The sequence below is a fragment of the Anastrepha obliqua genome, chromosome 1 (assembly GCF_027943255.1).
Source record: "Anastrepha obliqua isolate idAnaObli1 chromosome 1, idAnaObli1_1.0, whole genome shotgun sequence".
Taxonomy (NCBI): domain Eukaryota; kingdom Metazoa; phylum Arthropoda; class Insecta; order Diptera; family Tephritidae; genus Anastrepha; species Anastrepha obliqua.
In genome coordinates this window covers 46,817,982-46,832,704 of record NC_072892.1, presented here as the reverse complement: position 1 = coordinate 46,832,704, position 14,723 = coordinate 46,817,982, and the positions used below count along the sequence as shown (strand labels likewise).

At 35.5% G+C, this 14,723-nt stretch overlaps 2 protein-coding genes across 6 annotated transcripts in view; one reads left to right on the top strand and one right to left on the bottom strand.

Moving 5' to 3' along the window:
* Window positions 1–14,723, bottom strand: part of LOC129250651 (unconventional myosin-XVIIIa) — a 263,564-nt gene that overhangs the window by 129,395 nt on the left and 119,446 nt on the right. The window lies entirely within an intron of this gene.
* Window positions 5,163–13,737, top strand: LOC129250696 (phospholipase A1 VesT1.02). Of its 2 annotated transcripts, XR_008582810.1 has the most exons (4): window positions 5,163–5,607; window positions 8,075–8,318; window positions 10,078–11,062; window positions 13,648–13,737. XR_008582810.1 is itself a non-coding variant. In XM_054890302.1 (3 exons), the coding sequence occupies exons 1-3, from the start codon at window positions 5,556–5,558 to the stop codon at window positions 10,991–10,993; spliced, it is 1,212 nt and encodes a 403-aa protein (XP_054746277.1). In that variant the 5' UTR covers window positions 5,163–5,555; the 3' UTR covers window positions 10,994–11,746. The 2 variants fall into 2 exon arrangements, 1 of the variants encoding a protein (XP_054746277.1); XM_054890302.1 differs by lacking the exon at window positions 13,648–13,737 and having other exon boundaries at window positions 10,078–11,746.

Here is a 14,723-nt window from a genome sequence, read left to right as displayed (position 1 = left end):
CTACGCCATAAGCAAAATGTAATCCGGATATCGATTTATGTTATGACGAGTTCTAATCTTCTGAACATGAATATTTGTACAAGTCCAGTGATTCTTGGTCCAATTCATGCAATTAAGTATAATGAATCTTTCACTTTCAAGCTCGTACTTTTTGGAGAAATTGTAACTATAAAAACTAAAAAATCGTGACTGTTTGGAGATAAGTTCTCGTAAGTGTAGAACTAAGACATTTTATGTTGACCTTAGTGCGATTTCTTTATAGGTAGCGAAACCTACCTAACTTAAGCCTAATAAAGTGTGTGTAAAGATAAGGATATAGACAATTCCGGCTCGATCTCCTGACAAGGAATTCAATTTAGTTGGCTACAAATTAATTCTAATTTGTTATAATTAGTTTTTGGTGTATGAAAATCCCTTCCAATTTGTGTTAGACAGGCAGGGATTGTTTACAGCTTTCAAAAGACGCACCTAGATGTTGTTTTAAATCAAAATATGTAAAAATGTAAATCCTTTCAGGTTTTACTATTTACTCTTAACAATGATATGTGAAAACTGGCGTCATTTAAATGTCCCCCATGAGCACGCTTACAGGTAAAATCCGCGAAACGGTCGACACATGAGTGCCTAATTGTCGAGAACATCAAGATATCAATGCTGAATATTGTTCGGTAACATTTTGCGCTACAGCAGAACGTTTAGTTTTTGGTCTGTCAGTCTTACTTCTATCTTCGCCAGCATTAATTTCTTCAAATTTTTTTCAGCAACCTTTGAATTGTCGACTCATTCGAAGGATTATTTTCACCAAAAAAATTATGAATTTTGCGATATGTTGTTCTTAAAGATCGACCTTTTCATAATAAGTTTCAATCATTTTAACGCGTTGATCTATCAAAGATGACTTAAAAAAAGATACCGTCAAGGAATTATTCACTACTGACATCTAGGCGCCACTTTTGAAGGACCCTGCCTACCCTAAAGGTGTTTGCTTGTATCGCATTTAAATGATTTCCCTTAAACATCTCAAACATTTATTTTATTATAAAATTTATTTATTCAATATCATTTATTACAATAAATTAGCTGTAAACTCATAGCCAGCATAGGCCTAAGACTAAAATGGAATTAAACTAGAATAAATTAGTTAGTCAAAAACAAAATGAACCACAAACTCAATTGAAAAATATCAGAACCAAACTTTGTTCTTAGTCAAAGCCATAGTCGAATTGTTATGGTGAAAAACTAAAAACAAAAACAAGTAAAATAGTAAGATAGTAAGATATACTGGTTTGCTTACCAAAGTGGAATAAACAGCTAACTTACGAAACATATTTTAATGAGATCAAAGATGAATAGAAACCATGTGGTCCAGTAAGTTAATTAAAAAGCAGCGAAGGTATGTAAAGTGCTTGCTAAAATTTGCTTATAAAAAACATACAGCTGTATTAAAGTCATTAGAATTTGGAACCAAAGTACACATTTTATCTGCCCGTTTCCGTAAGTTCGCAATAAATGGGAAAATACTTTGTTTTTGATAAATAAAAAAAAAACTTGTCGTTTGCAAATTGAGGATGATTCAGTCAGCTTTTTATACCAGTAACACCACAGACACCTTATATTATTTTAAGTTAGACAAGGAGATGATTTTGACAGATATCTGCGCACAGTGCGGCCGATTTCCGAAAAGCTGGCCAAAACTCAAAAAATTAAGTAATTGATTCAAAATTTCTTACTCGGGGGTTGTCGGGGTCGCTGATTACGAATTTGATCTTAAAATTTTGAAAATCCACCCCCTTCCACCCCTATTGGCCACCCCCTCAAGTGAAATAGCGTATATTCTAGAACATAATCAAGATGCATGTTAATTTATATGTTTTCGGGGTCGCTGATTACGAATTTGATCTTAAAATTTTGAAAATCCACCCCCTTCCACCCCTATTGGCCACCCCCTCACGTGAAATAGCGTATATTCTAGAACATAATCAAGATGCATGTTAATTTATGTTTTCAGGGTCGCTGATTACGAATTTGATCTTAATGTTTTATGTGTTACTGTTTTTGCTGGGCGTTCAATTAGATGGTGTTTGAAGCGCAGGAACAACAGGAGCTTAACATTTCTAACTATTTCGGTTGTGTGGGAGATCAACGCATAATTTTTGCGCTCTCAGAAACCGATAAATGTGAATGTGTCTCAAAAAATTAAAATGCTACGGAAGGTTTAGTGTCTTTACTGCTGGGCAATTTGGCTTGATTACACCTACTTTTCACAATTCAGAGATAGAATAAGGAATCATAAACTGATGATATTCCTGTAGTTCATATATTTAAGTCTCGCTGTGTTCACAGTATCTAATTATGTATTCCGCCATGGCCAATTGCTATGGGAGTTTTCATCTTTCCCACGGCCAACTGGACTCCAACGGAGGAGTAAGTAAGGCGCGCACTGGTGATGTTAATTACTGAACACAAAACCCAAGCATATTTATTAAATCCAAAAATGTTGAAAGGGAAAAGTTCCTATAATAGATTTCAAACTATGCAGAAAACTTAGTTTCATGCTGTAATTGAGCAAATAATTATGGAAGTGATGTTATCTATCCTGCAGGGAGGTAGGTACAGAGTCAATTAAAGGCGACTAGCGCTCAGGTATGCCGATTTAAGTAATGTTGAATAAGATGCGAAACAAATTACAGAAATGGTTGCACTATCGCTTGTGTCGCAAGAACAGGGATGAATTTATTTATGTTACTGGAGATGAAATTTGAGTTCACCACTAGGAACCCGAGCAGAAATTGGAGTATATGAAGTGCTACACAAAATTGTTTCAGCACCATGAAAGAAGTTGAAGGAGTCACAGTATGATAAATCGTGCTTATTGAGATTTAGCAGTCATTTCGGAGGGATGCAACCTATGAAAATATAATACGCTACACTTACAGAAAAACTAAATGATGTTAATAAAGGAAAATATAGCAAAATGTCAAGGATCGAGGTGTACTTGTTCAGTACGTAATATGCCGCTCCTTCAAATCATCAGGCGAGCGCAGTTTTACACAATTTCGGCCTTGAAACATTTAAGCAAATTTCATTTAGTTTAGATTTAGCGTCCTTTAAGAATAGTAAAAAAAATGTATTTTAACTTTTTTAATTTTTTTCTTCTAATTTTTTTTTTTTCAATAACTCTTTTTTTTAAGTTTTTTTTAACACACTTTTATTAGGTCGGGTTGTATGTATGTATGTAACGGAATCTTTGAGCTTAATTTTCACTGGCTTCTAAAAATCTGATCGACTTGAAATTTTGCATACCTATCAAGGACCGATGACAATGCAATAATTTGATAAAAGTTTTCCATTATCCTTATTAGGATTGCCAGGATTAATATTTTCTTTTTTTTTACTGTGGGCAAAAAGTAAGGTGAATTTGGTTGTAAAATGAAAAATCTTTATTTATTCTTGTAAATCAGTTTCTCAGGCTCCCTCCACGAAATAAGTTCTTCATCCCGATTACTTCTTTATCACGGCCGATAACTGCATAGCTTTAGACTCACAGTCGATAAGAAAGGAATTAAATATAACACGAATATATCGAATCATTTATTCACTGACTGCAATGATAACAATAATTATCATTCATAATAAAAAAAAATAGTTTAAAGAAACTAAAAAACACGCTTTTTTGCTAATCGAACTAAAAAGTAGAAAATAAAAAATAGTTTAAAAAAACTAAAAAACACGCTTTTATTGCTAATCGAACTAAAAAGTAGAAAATAAATTTTAATGACAAAGGGACCTATAATGAAGTAATAGCAAATCGAACGATCAGTCATAGTCAACTACCTCAGAACAGAATTATAACAAAAATTAAGATACAAATAGAATAATTCAAATTAGAGGTAAAAGCGTGGGATGCATTTTGCTTCACTTTCATAACACTCTGTACATAGGTAGTTGCCAACAGAATGATTGTAATATTTACTATATCAAGCATCCCACGCTTTTAACTCTAATTTGAATTATTCTATTTGTATCTTAATTTTTGTTATAATTCTGTTCTGAGGTAGTTGACTATGACTGATCGTTCGATTTGCTATTACTTCATTATAGGTCCCTTTGTCATTAAAATTTATTTTCTACTTTTTAGTTCGATTAGCAATAAAAGCGTGTTTTTTAGTTTTTTTAAACTATTTTTTTTTATATTATAATTTTTTTTAATTTTGGTTTTCATAATTTTTTTTAATAATTTTTTTTCGTTTGTAAAAAGCAAATACTCTAAAAATTAAAAAAAGATCTCCGAAATGAAAAAAAGTCCGCTTATTGACTTTTTTCAAAAAACTAAAAAAGGTTTCCGATATAAAAATTTTAGTGTTGATGATGAATCTGGAATTGTCATGAACTAAACATTTTCAAAGAAAAATAAAGAAACGTATAAGGTGACAAGCTTTAACTCTAATATTGGAAAAGAAAAGTATATGCATATCTATTTAGTTCCATACTCCTCCCTCTTCAAACCGGGAGCTTTTTGACCCACCCTTGTTTGTAGTCCTGTAGTCACTGCGCTATGGTAGAAGATATGAGATTTTGACAGCTTTAGCTCGTGACCAAATTGATGATATATTTTTATGAGTAGAGAACACGAAAATTTTATAAGAATTTTGTATTGTGAGTGTAGAGTGGAGACCACAGGAGTTAATGCCCATTTAACAGCTACTTGACATAAAGAATAAACAAAAACGTGCCACTAATTTAGACAGTCAAAAGTAAACAAGATAAGTATTGTATATAAATATGCGGGCAGCTACATCTTCATGTACGTATATGCCATATAAGAGGCAATGACACGTCACAATCACCACCACTTTCGACCGCTTCTTGCCGCAATCACGTTTTGGACATACTACCAGTTTTTATTGTGACTATTCGCGCCAGCTAAAGCAAATTAATTGGCAATCAGCAAACAAATCTACAGGTAAAAAAAACAACAACACAGAAAAAAGAAACAGTCGCTAAATGAAACAATATTCAGAATTCGGGAGAAAAAAGCAAATTGTGAGCTTAAGTTGACGCCACAATGCGACGCCGCTGCTCACATGTAAGTCAACCAAGCGAGCGAGTGTTCTTTAAACTGAGCCTGCGCTCGAGATCGCGCTGCATTTGGCGTCAGAACGTGTGACGAAGTGGTTGCCTGTTTTCGACTTTTAGCTGCTTGAATGGCTTGAATGGTTGTTTGATTAGCTTTTTGCCAAATCGTAATAGCACAAGCGATTAAGTTTTTGTTTTTGCTTTGTTTTTCAAGCAAAGCAATCAGGAGCATTGCTCAACGCGCGACCGAACGGGAAGAACAGAGTGAAATGTATTTTGAATAGTTTTTTATTAAAAGTATAATCAAATCAAAAATCTATCAGTGAACTATACTTAAACATAGATGAAAGCGAAAGTAAAGTGTAAAACATTTAACAACAGTGGCTCTCAAACTGTATTATTTGTGTACTAAGTGTATTATTATTATTATTAGCGCACTGCATGAGGTGTGATTTTTCTCATTCAAATACAAGTTCAAAATGCAGCTGCAAGAGTTAACAGTATTTGCATTGTTATTTATGGCTTCCTGTGGTAGGCATACAAGTTGCAATACAAAATTAAATGACAGATATATATATGTATATAGTGCAGTGTGGGATAAAACTAAAGCACTTTATGCGCTTCAAAAGTATCTGGACCAATAAAGTTAATCAAGGATTTCACATAAATTTTTGCTTATTAAGTATTTTGTGGAACTGAGTATTAAACTAAACCAAACAAAAAAACACGAACTAAAAAATACAATTTTTTTTATATCGCGACGTAGCCCAGCTCCATCTGCGAAGCATTGAGTGAACTATATTGCATGGACCGACAAAATTAAGCAAAGACCTGGCACAATAATAGCTACGCGACATATTTCAAGCTTCGGACAAATTAAAAAAAAAAATAATAAACTTTTATTAAAATTTCGAGTGTAGCCCATTGAATTTTGGTAAAATGCAAGTTTAAAGTGGCTCGAAAATATCGTTGATTTTCAGAATTTTCGTTTTGCTGGATCTTTTATCAGTTGCCTTCACATAAACAAATTTACAGTCATTCGCAATGTGGAAGAAAATGCATAAAACTTCAGTAGTTCCAAAATCAACACGAATTTTCAGCCACTTGAAGGATTGCATTATGAGTTGCGAAGCGGAAGTGTTTAGCAAAGCGAATACTCTTGTGAAAATTATGTGAAAAAAACCGTTTGAAGCTCTAAACCAGAATTTATCTAAAAATTCTAACTAAAAAGCTTAAAATTTTGAAGACAATTTTTTGAATTTTTCTAAATTTTGTGCAAAGTTTGAAATCAGTAATATGGTTTTATTTGTAGCATGAATTATATTTGTATAAAAAAAAATTTTAAAAAATAATAAAAAGTAAATAAACAAAACTTTGCAATATGTCGCGCTGCTATATATTACCAGATAGCAGGCTTTCGAAATTTTGAATCCAAATTCAGGGGTCATAATTGCTCTCGCGGCTAAGGTTCCCAAGATATTTTAACCTCAACCGCAAACAAATGCGATTTTGAAATATTATATATTTTAAGGTTATGTATAATGTGGCACACAATTAATCACCCTATGGGAAGATTTATTTATTTCAAATTTTTAATAATGGCGTCGTAAGTCAATCATATTTGATTCCTGAGGACTAGACAGCAGCAGTATGCAAATAGACAAGCAATAGAACGAGTGTAAGAAGACCCTTAGGAAAGTCCAGATAACGTCAAAATTAGCGCGTGACCAGCTTGTCAACCGAGACAAGACGAGAGGGGTTAAATAATGCAGAACTCTATTCCAGTTGCCTATAGACTCATTTTGAATTTCTGAGTCATCAAAATACACCCAGGGCTGGTTCCTTAAAAACTTGAAGCAAGGAAAGCATATCACAGATTTAATAAACAGCAACGTTATATTACGTTTCCACCAAAAGCAAACACCGTGTTTGCAGGAGTTGTGTTTGGGAGAACTGTCAACTGTTTCCACCGAAATGTGTTTGCAAAGTGTATGGTCTTTGGTATGGTAAGCAGATTTATGATACATTATTTTGCGGCGACAGCACAGCGCGATAGCCCAGCGGCTAGCAATGTGGGCTTCCGATCCGAAATCCTTGGTTCGAATCACAAAAAAATTTTTTTTTTTTTATACATTTATTTCATTTTGTTTTATGATATGTTTATGAGCAGATTTTTTTCATGGCAGAAATACACTCGGAGGTTTGCCATTGCCTGCCGAGGGGCGACCGCTATTAGAAAAATGTTTTTATTAATTTTGCTTTCACCGAGATTCGAACCAACGACCTCTCTGTGAATTCCGAATGGTGATCACGCACCAACCCACTCGGCTACGGCGGCCGTCAATCAAATGTCATATTGACAAATTGCAATCATTGTTGCCATGTTTCGATAAGAATGCAATAATAAATGAGGAAAATGAGCAACATTGCCACCACTTAATAATTAAATTAGACGCAAACCCAACAAAACACGCTTTAAATTAGACGCAAACCCACAAAACACGCTTTGAAAGTGAGTTTAGGTATGGAGTTGTGTTTTAATTTTGTATGGGATTTGACAGGAGTTTTGTTTCGTGTTTGCGCTAAGAACACGATAGCGGCAGAGAACACGATAGCGGCTGCGGTGGAAACTTAGCATTATCCTCCATTATCTTTAACAGTTGGGTTAAAGATGGCTTACAGCGTCACCATACATTTATATGTCCTTAAAAGAGAAGTCAATTTGTTAGCGAAACCCATGTCCAGGTTACGCAGCTCGTTGCAATTCTTACTGGGCCTCGGGTTATTGGCCAACATTGACCACTGCAGAAGAGGCAAAGATGAAAATTAACTATAACTAACGCGATCTTCTACTAACACACAAATCAACAAAATTTCTATACGTATGGATTTATTGAGTGAAGTGTTTACTCTATAGGATCTGTGCTTTAATTTTACCCGACACTGTACTTGTATACACCATTTTTATTTCTTCATTTTCTTAACTATTTCTTTTCAGAATTGGCTAGTACAAAATTCTCCTATGAACGCGGCAATTGTGAGATTTTGGTAACGGGTGCTATACGCGAGATTTTGATGAATGAAATGCGCGCTCAGCTGGACACATCGTGGCGTGAGACGAGAAACAAACGTCTGCGTTATGATCTTTACACACCACGGAATCCGTTCAAGGCACAAGTGTTGGTACCAGGCGATCGCGATGTGCTACGAACTTCATATTTCAATGCAAAGTGGCCGGTCAGGTGAGTTTCGTTTATTCATTTTTTTTACAATAATTTGAAATTTAGTAATTAAATTAAATGGAAATATACCGAACGCCATTTCCCAAAGAAGTATAAAGATGTTCTTAAAAAATTTTTTAAACACAATTTTGTTGCCGTTTTATTCTATAGCCAATTAAGTGAACTTCAATTGCCGAGCCGATAATCTATTCCTAAATTTAATGTGCTCTAATAAGAATTTTGTTAGTTTCGAAACAGAGATGCTGGAGTCTACTCTTTTGTGGAACCATTTACAAGAGCGGTAATGGTGCAAAATTTAAAGGGCTACATGAACTAACCTTTAAATATTTCGGCTAGAAAGTTTAACAATATTTAGGTTTTGTGCGTGACTACCATTCGATGGGCCCTGCTGGTTCCAAGAGCTTTTTATTAGACGACCTCTTTTATAAAGCATATACAGCTTATTGTTGTAGATTTTTTTGCAATTTCATTTGGGTCCATCCTCAGAATATTTCCAGCTCACATAAGATGCTGAAGCTTGATGTAGTCGGCGGTTTGGAACACAACAATTTTGTTTTTGATTCGCTTATGCAGAGTTTACAATTGTCAAATGTGATTGACGCACAATGCCATTTGTAAAAATTAGAAATCTTGCGATAGGGTGACTAATTTTGCGCCACCTTGCCCATATTTTTTATACGTTTACGCCCCAGAGAAAGTCCAAACATAAGTTAGTGTTTTATTCTTGGGTTCTTTTCATGATGCCATTCTAGAGAGAAAAGTTTTAGTGTGATTTACGTTAGAGGGGCGCTCAGAACCACTAATAAACAAGGGAAACTCGAAGCATCAGAACACATTTTTTTACACCTACGAGTATAGTCAGAAATCTATATTTTTGGAAAAAAATTCATGGCTTAATCGAAGCTAGAAATTTCAGGGACTATCGTCGATAATTCGAAAGTAGCCCTATTCTTGTGTCTCCTCACTTCATTACAGCACTGAATCCGAGTACATTACAGCTGGGAGTTTTTCTTGATATGAATATAAAGAGTTTTTCAAATGTGGCGCCAAGATGCGCATAGTGAATAATTCCTAGACGGTACGTTTTTTATGCCATCTGCGACACTTGTCAAGTAGACAGATGTACAATATTGCACGATAGAAAAACGCGTTAAAATGATTGAAACTTATTATGAAAACAGTCGATATTTAAGCACAAAATATCACGAAATTCATAGTTTTTTGGATGGAAATAATCATCCGGACGGGTACACAATTTAAAAGGTTGGTGAAAAAATTGCAAAAAACTTATTCTGTCGAGGATAGAAATAGAGCTGGCGGACCAAAAACTGGACGCTCTGTTGAGAATATTGCTGCTGGAGCGCAAAGTGTAGCTGAACAGCCGTCGAACGTCGGTATCTCGATGTTCTCAAAAAGTATACATTCATGAATCGACTGTTTGGCAGACTTTACCTAAAGATGTGTTCACGAGGGGCATTTAAAGATGCCATTTTCCACATATAATTGTTAAGAACCATATTTTGAATAAACAGAGTGAAACCTGAAAGAATCTACATTTTCACCTGTTTTATTTTAAAACAACATCTAGGCGCGTCTTTTGAAAGGCCCTGTACATAGGGTTTGACTCTATTTGTATATGCATAGATTTACATTTTGAAAAGCGCTTCGCTAACTTAAATATTTTAGCTTTACGGCATATTTGTAATTTCTTGGTGCTTCCTATTCCAATATAGCCACCATTTCTCATTCTGCTTTTCAGACTCTCTATTCACGGGTGGACCGGCAAGAGCACCTCCTGTTCGAATGCCGCAATTAAAGATGCCTACCTTTCGGTGGGTAATTTCAATGTGATACTATTCGATTGGAGCGCCATCTCAATGGACATCAGTTACGGACGCATTAGCCGGCAATTGTCGGAGATCGCTAAGCAATTGGTGGAATTCACGCGTTTTTTGCACCGTGAAACCGGCATCACCTACGAGTCCATCTACTTAGTGGGCCACAGCGCTGGTGCACACATCGCAGGCTTGGCTGGCAAACTACTCAGTCCACAACGTTACGGTGTCATCTATGCGCTCGACCCAGCCGGCCTAGTGCAATTGTCACTCGGCGAAGACAAACGTTTGGCACCTAACGATGCCATCTACACCGAATCAATACACACGGACATCACGCTGCTGGGCAATCCGAGCACGAAACTTAGCCATGCGGCATTCTTTGTCAATTGGGGTCTAGGCCAGCCACACTGTCCAAATGCGACGGCTGCAGAATTTGATTTCGCATGCGATCATTTTGCGGCCTTGTATTACTTTGTGGAAGCGGTGCGACAACCACGCGCCTTTGGTGCCGCACAATGCAGACGACGCAGCGATAGCAACGGCAGCAGCAGCAGCAGCAGCAGTGCCACTTTGATGGACCAATTGAGTTGTGGCTGTACAAATGGTGCAGCAGTGGTGCCAATAGTGGCAGGTGAATGCACTGCGACCGCGTTCATGGGAGGTGAACCGGCTGTGCCAAAAAACGGCACCTTCTATCTGAGTACGCGTTCTAAGCCGCCAGCATTTGGTTTTGGCGAAACGGTGCGGATCAGACGTGCAGCGCCTGCCAAATTCTTGCACAGCAGCTTTCTGAATAATAAATTTATCAACAATATATTGACCAAGTGGCACAAATGAGTGTGTCAAAGTGGGCAATTAAAATGGCGATGCTAGAGGCAGAGGCAGAGGCAGAGAGTGTATGAGCGTGTAAGATGCATAGGCATTTATTAATGTACATAGTAATGTATGTATGTGTGTATGGAGTATGTATTTGTGATACCATATATCGTAAGCTCTTGCAACGGAGGTACATATAAGCGGTAAGCCAAGCGAGATAACGTGCCGCAGCAGTGAAGTGTGAAATTTGCTCGTAAGCGGGGATGTGTGCAATCTGGGCAAGAGCAAAACAATTTCAGTAATTTAAGTAATAATAAAAAAAATAATTTGCTTAAGAAACACGGCGGTGGAGAATGTTGGAAAATTATGCCAAATTAAATTGTTTATTTATAAGCGAGAATCGTTTTTAATCGCTCCAGTTTTGCGGGTATAATTATAGACGTTTTCGCTGTTGCAAAAAAAATTTACTTTATACTGCACAAGGAAAAAATTTACTTGGTAGTTGTATCCGAAAAGAATTAAAAATGTCAGTTGCGTTAAGGCTTGTGTAACTGCAGTGAGAATATTTTGGTTTTAAAAAATAAAACAAATTAGTATTTTCTAGAAAAATAGCATTTAAGATATTTTTTCATCAATTATGAGTATGTCTTGATATCGCAACTGTCGGTATGTACAAGTAGATAATATGACTGTGCAATTTTCTCAGACACAGGTAATGTTTGAAGCGTTATAAAAAGTATAAGCTAGCAAGCAGCTCTGTTCATTTGCGACGAAATGAAGGAAAGCATAAATAAATATTGCATATTTTTAAGGAAACTATATCTTAAAAAGTGATAGGCCAATGCAGGCTTGCTTTAGTGGATTTGCTCACTTTGCTCGGTTTTGCATTGCAAGCCTCTATGGCCAAATGGTAGCTTTGAGCGCTGTCAGAATAATTGACAAAAAATTAAGCGACGCTTGAAATGAAAATGTCAAAGGCGAACAAAGCGCAATCAAATAGAACACTGCGTCATTCGAAACTTTAAAGCGCTTGAATCAAAGCTGAAATTTGACAGATTTTCATATCTTACAGTACATTTCTAACTCTATTTTTTATTTTTATTTTTTGAACAGTTGTGCAAAGCAAAGCAAGCTTGCATTGCGTCAGCGCCTTTTTTTATTTCATGCATATTTTTCAATTCCTAGTATACATATTTGAGTTCACTAGGGGCAATTTTTCGAAAAAAAAAATATTTGAAATTTTTTGATAAATAAATAACACTGTGGTACAAAAAAAAAGTTGCAAAAAAACTTTGGATCGGACATGATGAGGGTTGTAGCTTATGAAAAACTGAAAAGAATGGTATAGGAGAAATTTCCAATACACCCCCAAAATCTCATTTTATGGCCATAAAACCGTTTTTCAGTAGGTTGATATGAACAATCACTCCTAACTTCGCCAATTTCCATCCGATTTCGAATTTGCTTTTTTAGTTCGAAAGAACAAAAACAAGCCTTTTTGACAGTGTGTTAACATTTTTTCTGAAATGACAACTGACGAGACTGTAGACGGAAGTATTTGGAATTTTTTTATTTTTTCTCTATTTTTTCGACTTTGACATAATTTTTACGATATTAGTAAAAAGTGTAATTTTTACTCCTTTTCCGAGTTCCTCGTAAAATTTTATTACATGTTTCCATCGAGGCTATGTATTTCACTAAAATATATGTTTCAAACTTTTTCCACTTTTTCGAAAAAGTAGGTTAGGTTAGGTTATTCGGGCTGGCCGAAGCCACGCAGCGACCATTGTGATCCGTAGCGATACGAGATCAGAGTTCTTTTTTAGCGAAATTATGCATCAAAAGTAAATAATTTAAAATTGTTGTGAGAAGCCAAAGTCTTTGAATAAATATGATTTTCTCTCGTAGTTCATACAAAAAATCTTCCTCTGTAATCAAATCAATAGTCCAGGTATCTAAAAAGTTGCCCAAAATATATTTTACCGGCGATAGAATGTCGTTAACTTGCATAATATTTTCTCCTTTCTAAAAAATATTAGGAGCTTCGAAAAGCTTTGCTCCCCATTTAAATGTGGTCTTATCAAATTTTTTCTAAGCCCGCGTCAACAGAACTGATAAATGTAATTTAAAACTCTTTGGTGACGAAGGTATTTCATGGGTACAAAGTAGAATCGGTGAGAGGGTGGTAACCCTTTCCCACGACAGCCGGTGCTACGTTACCGGAACGGCTTAGATTTATATCCCGCCAAGGATTGTCGTTCCTGCAACATTCCCCAAGCGTTAATAGGAATATTTAAGCTGTTACAACAACAAACTCGATATAGTCTGATATCTGGATCTACCGTTAGATGAGATAGACGACCACGACCGATGATTTCTCAGCACTTGTTAGGATTTTGCGGGTTGCTAAACAACAACAACAACGATGCTCTTATTGCTCATGCACATTATAGTGTTGGGTAGCTGACCCTCCTTGAGCGCACAGAAAAGGGCAGCTGCTCGATATCATCGAATGACATTACTCACAGCCAAAAGATATTAATATCTTATCCTCGAGATGATGCTGCGCTTCCATCGTACCAAAAAATTTAAATATTTGATATATTCTCATGGTTGATATAGCACCAATTTATGTAATTTAGAAAATTCGATAAACAAAGATTTTTTCCTTCCAGGTAAAAAATATTTTCCAAAAACAAAAAAAGGTATTTTGACAGTACGTCAGCCTGATAAGAGCCCTGAACGCAAGCTCACAGAGAAAAGAGAATACTTAAGACTTTATCAGAGCTGGATTGGATACTTGAAAGAGGTATGGTATAACGGAATAACAGAAGAAACACTCTAAAAAATTGTGTTATATGGTATGTGCCCGTCAGACAAAGTAACCTAAGTCAAACAATGATGAACGCAGAAAAATAAATTTTTTGTACATACCAAAATTATTAGACCAATATAAATTTTACAATAGGTAGGAATTGAAGGAAATGAAAGGTTACTTGTGAATGGGAAATTTTAGAGAAAAGTTGATAGCCAAAAATTAATTTTTGTTATTTAAGTGCTTTTATTGAATAGAATTAAAAACAGATCGAAGGATTTTCCTCTAAAGAGTAGCATAATAATAAAAACGCGATTTTGACTTATCTCGAGTTAAACTACTGTAAAAAAAAAGGCACATATACCATACATATAAAGTCGTTATTGAAGTTAAAGCAGCTTTGGCGTAATAATAAAATAACTAACGGTATCTGTGTGCCATTAACTCCTTTGCTCTAAACTTCCCTTTTTGTTTTGATGAAATCTATTCAATCTATTCCTAATACATATATCTATGTATAACGGAAAGTTACAGGGTCTAATTCTGATAACCATAGATACAAATGCAAAAGCACACTAGCGTCAGGTATTTACGATGCTTACCGAAAACTTTGCAGCTCGTTTTTTCGACTTCTTTTTCAACTAAAAACAAGCTCCTTCCACCTTCGTTCCACGATAGTCGGTTCTATGTAACCGGAACGACCCGGATTTATATCCAGCCAAGGACTGTCACTTCAGCAGCATTCCCCATATATGTATGGGGAATTTTTATCCTGCTACAATAATAATAATAACAACAACAACAACTACAACAATAATAACCTTTTCCCCACATTTTTCTTTTCAAACCACCAGAAAGATGACATATTTGGGTTCTTCCATTTTTGTTTAGTTCCTCCAGAAGAAAAAATCTTAACAATTAAAATATTATTCGATT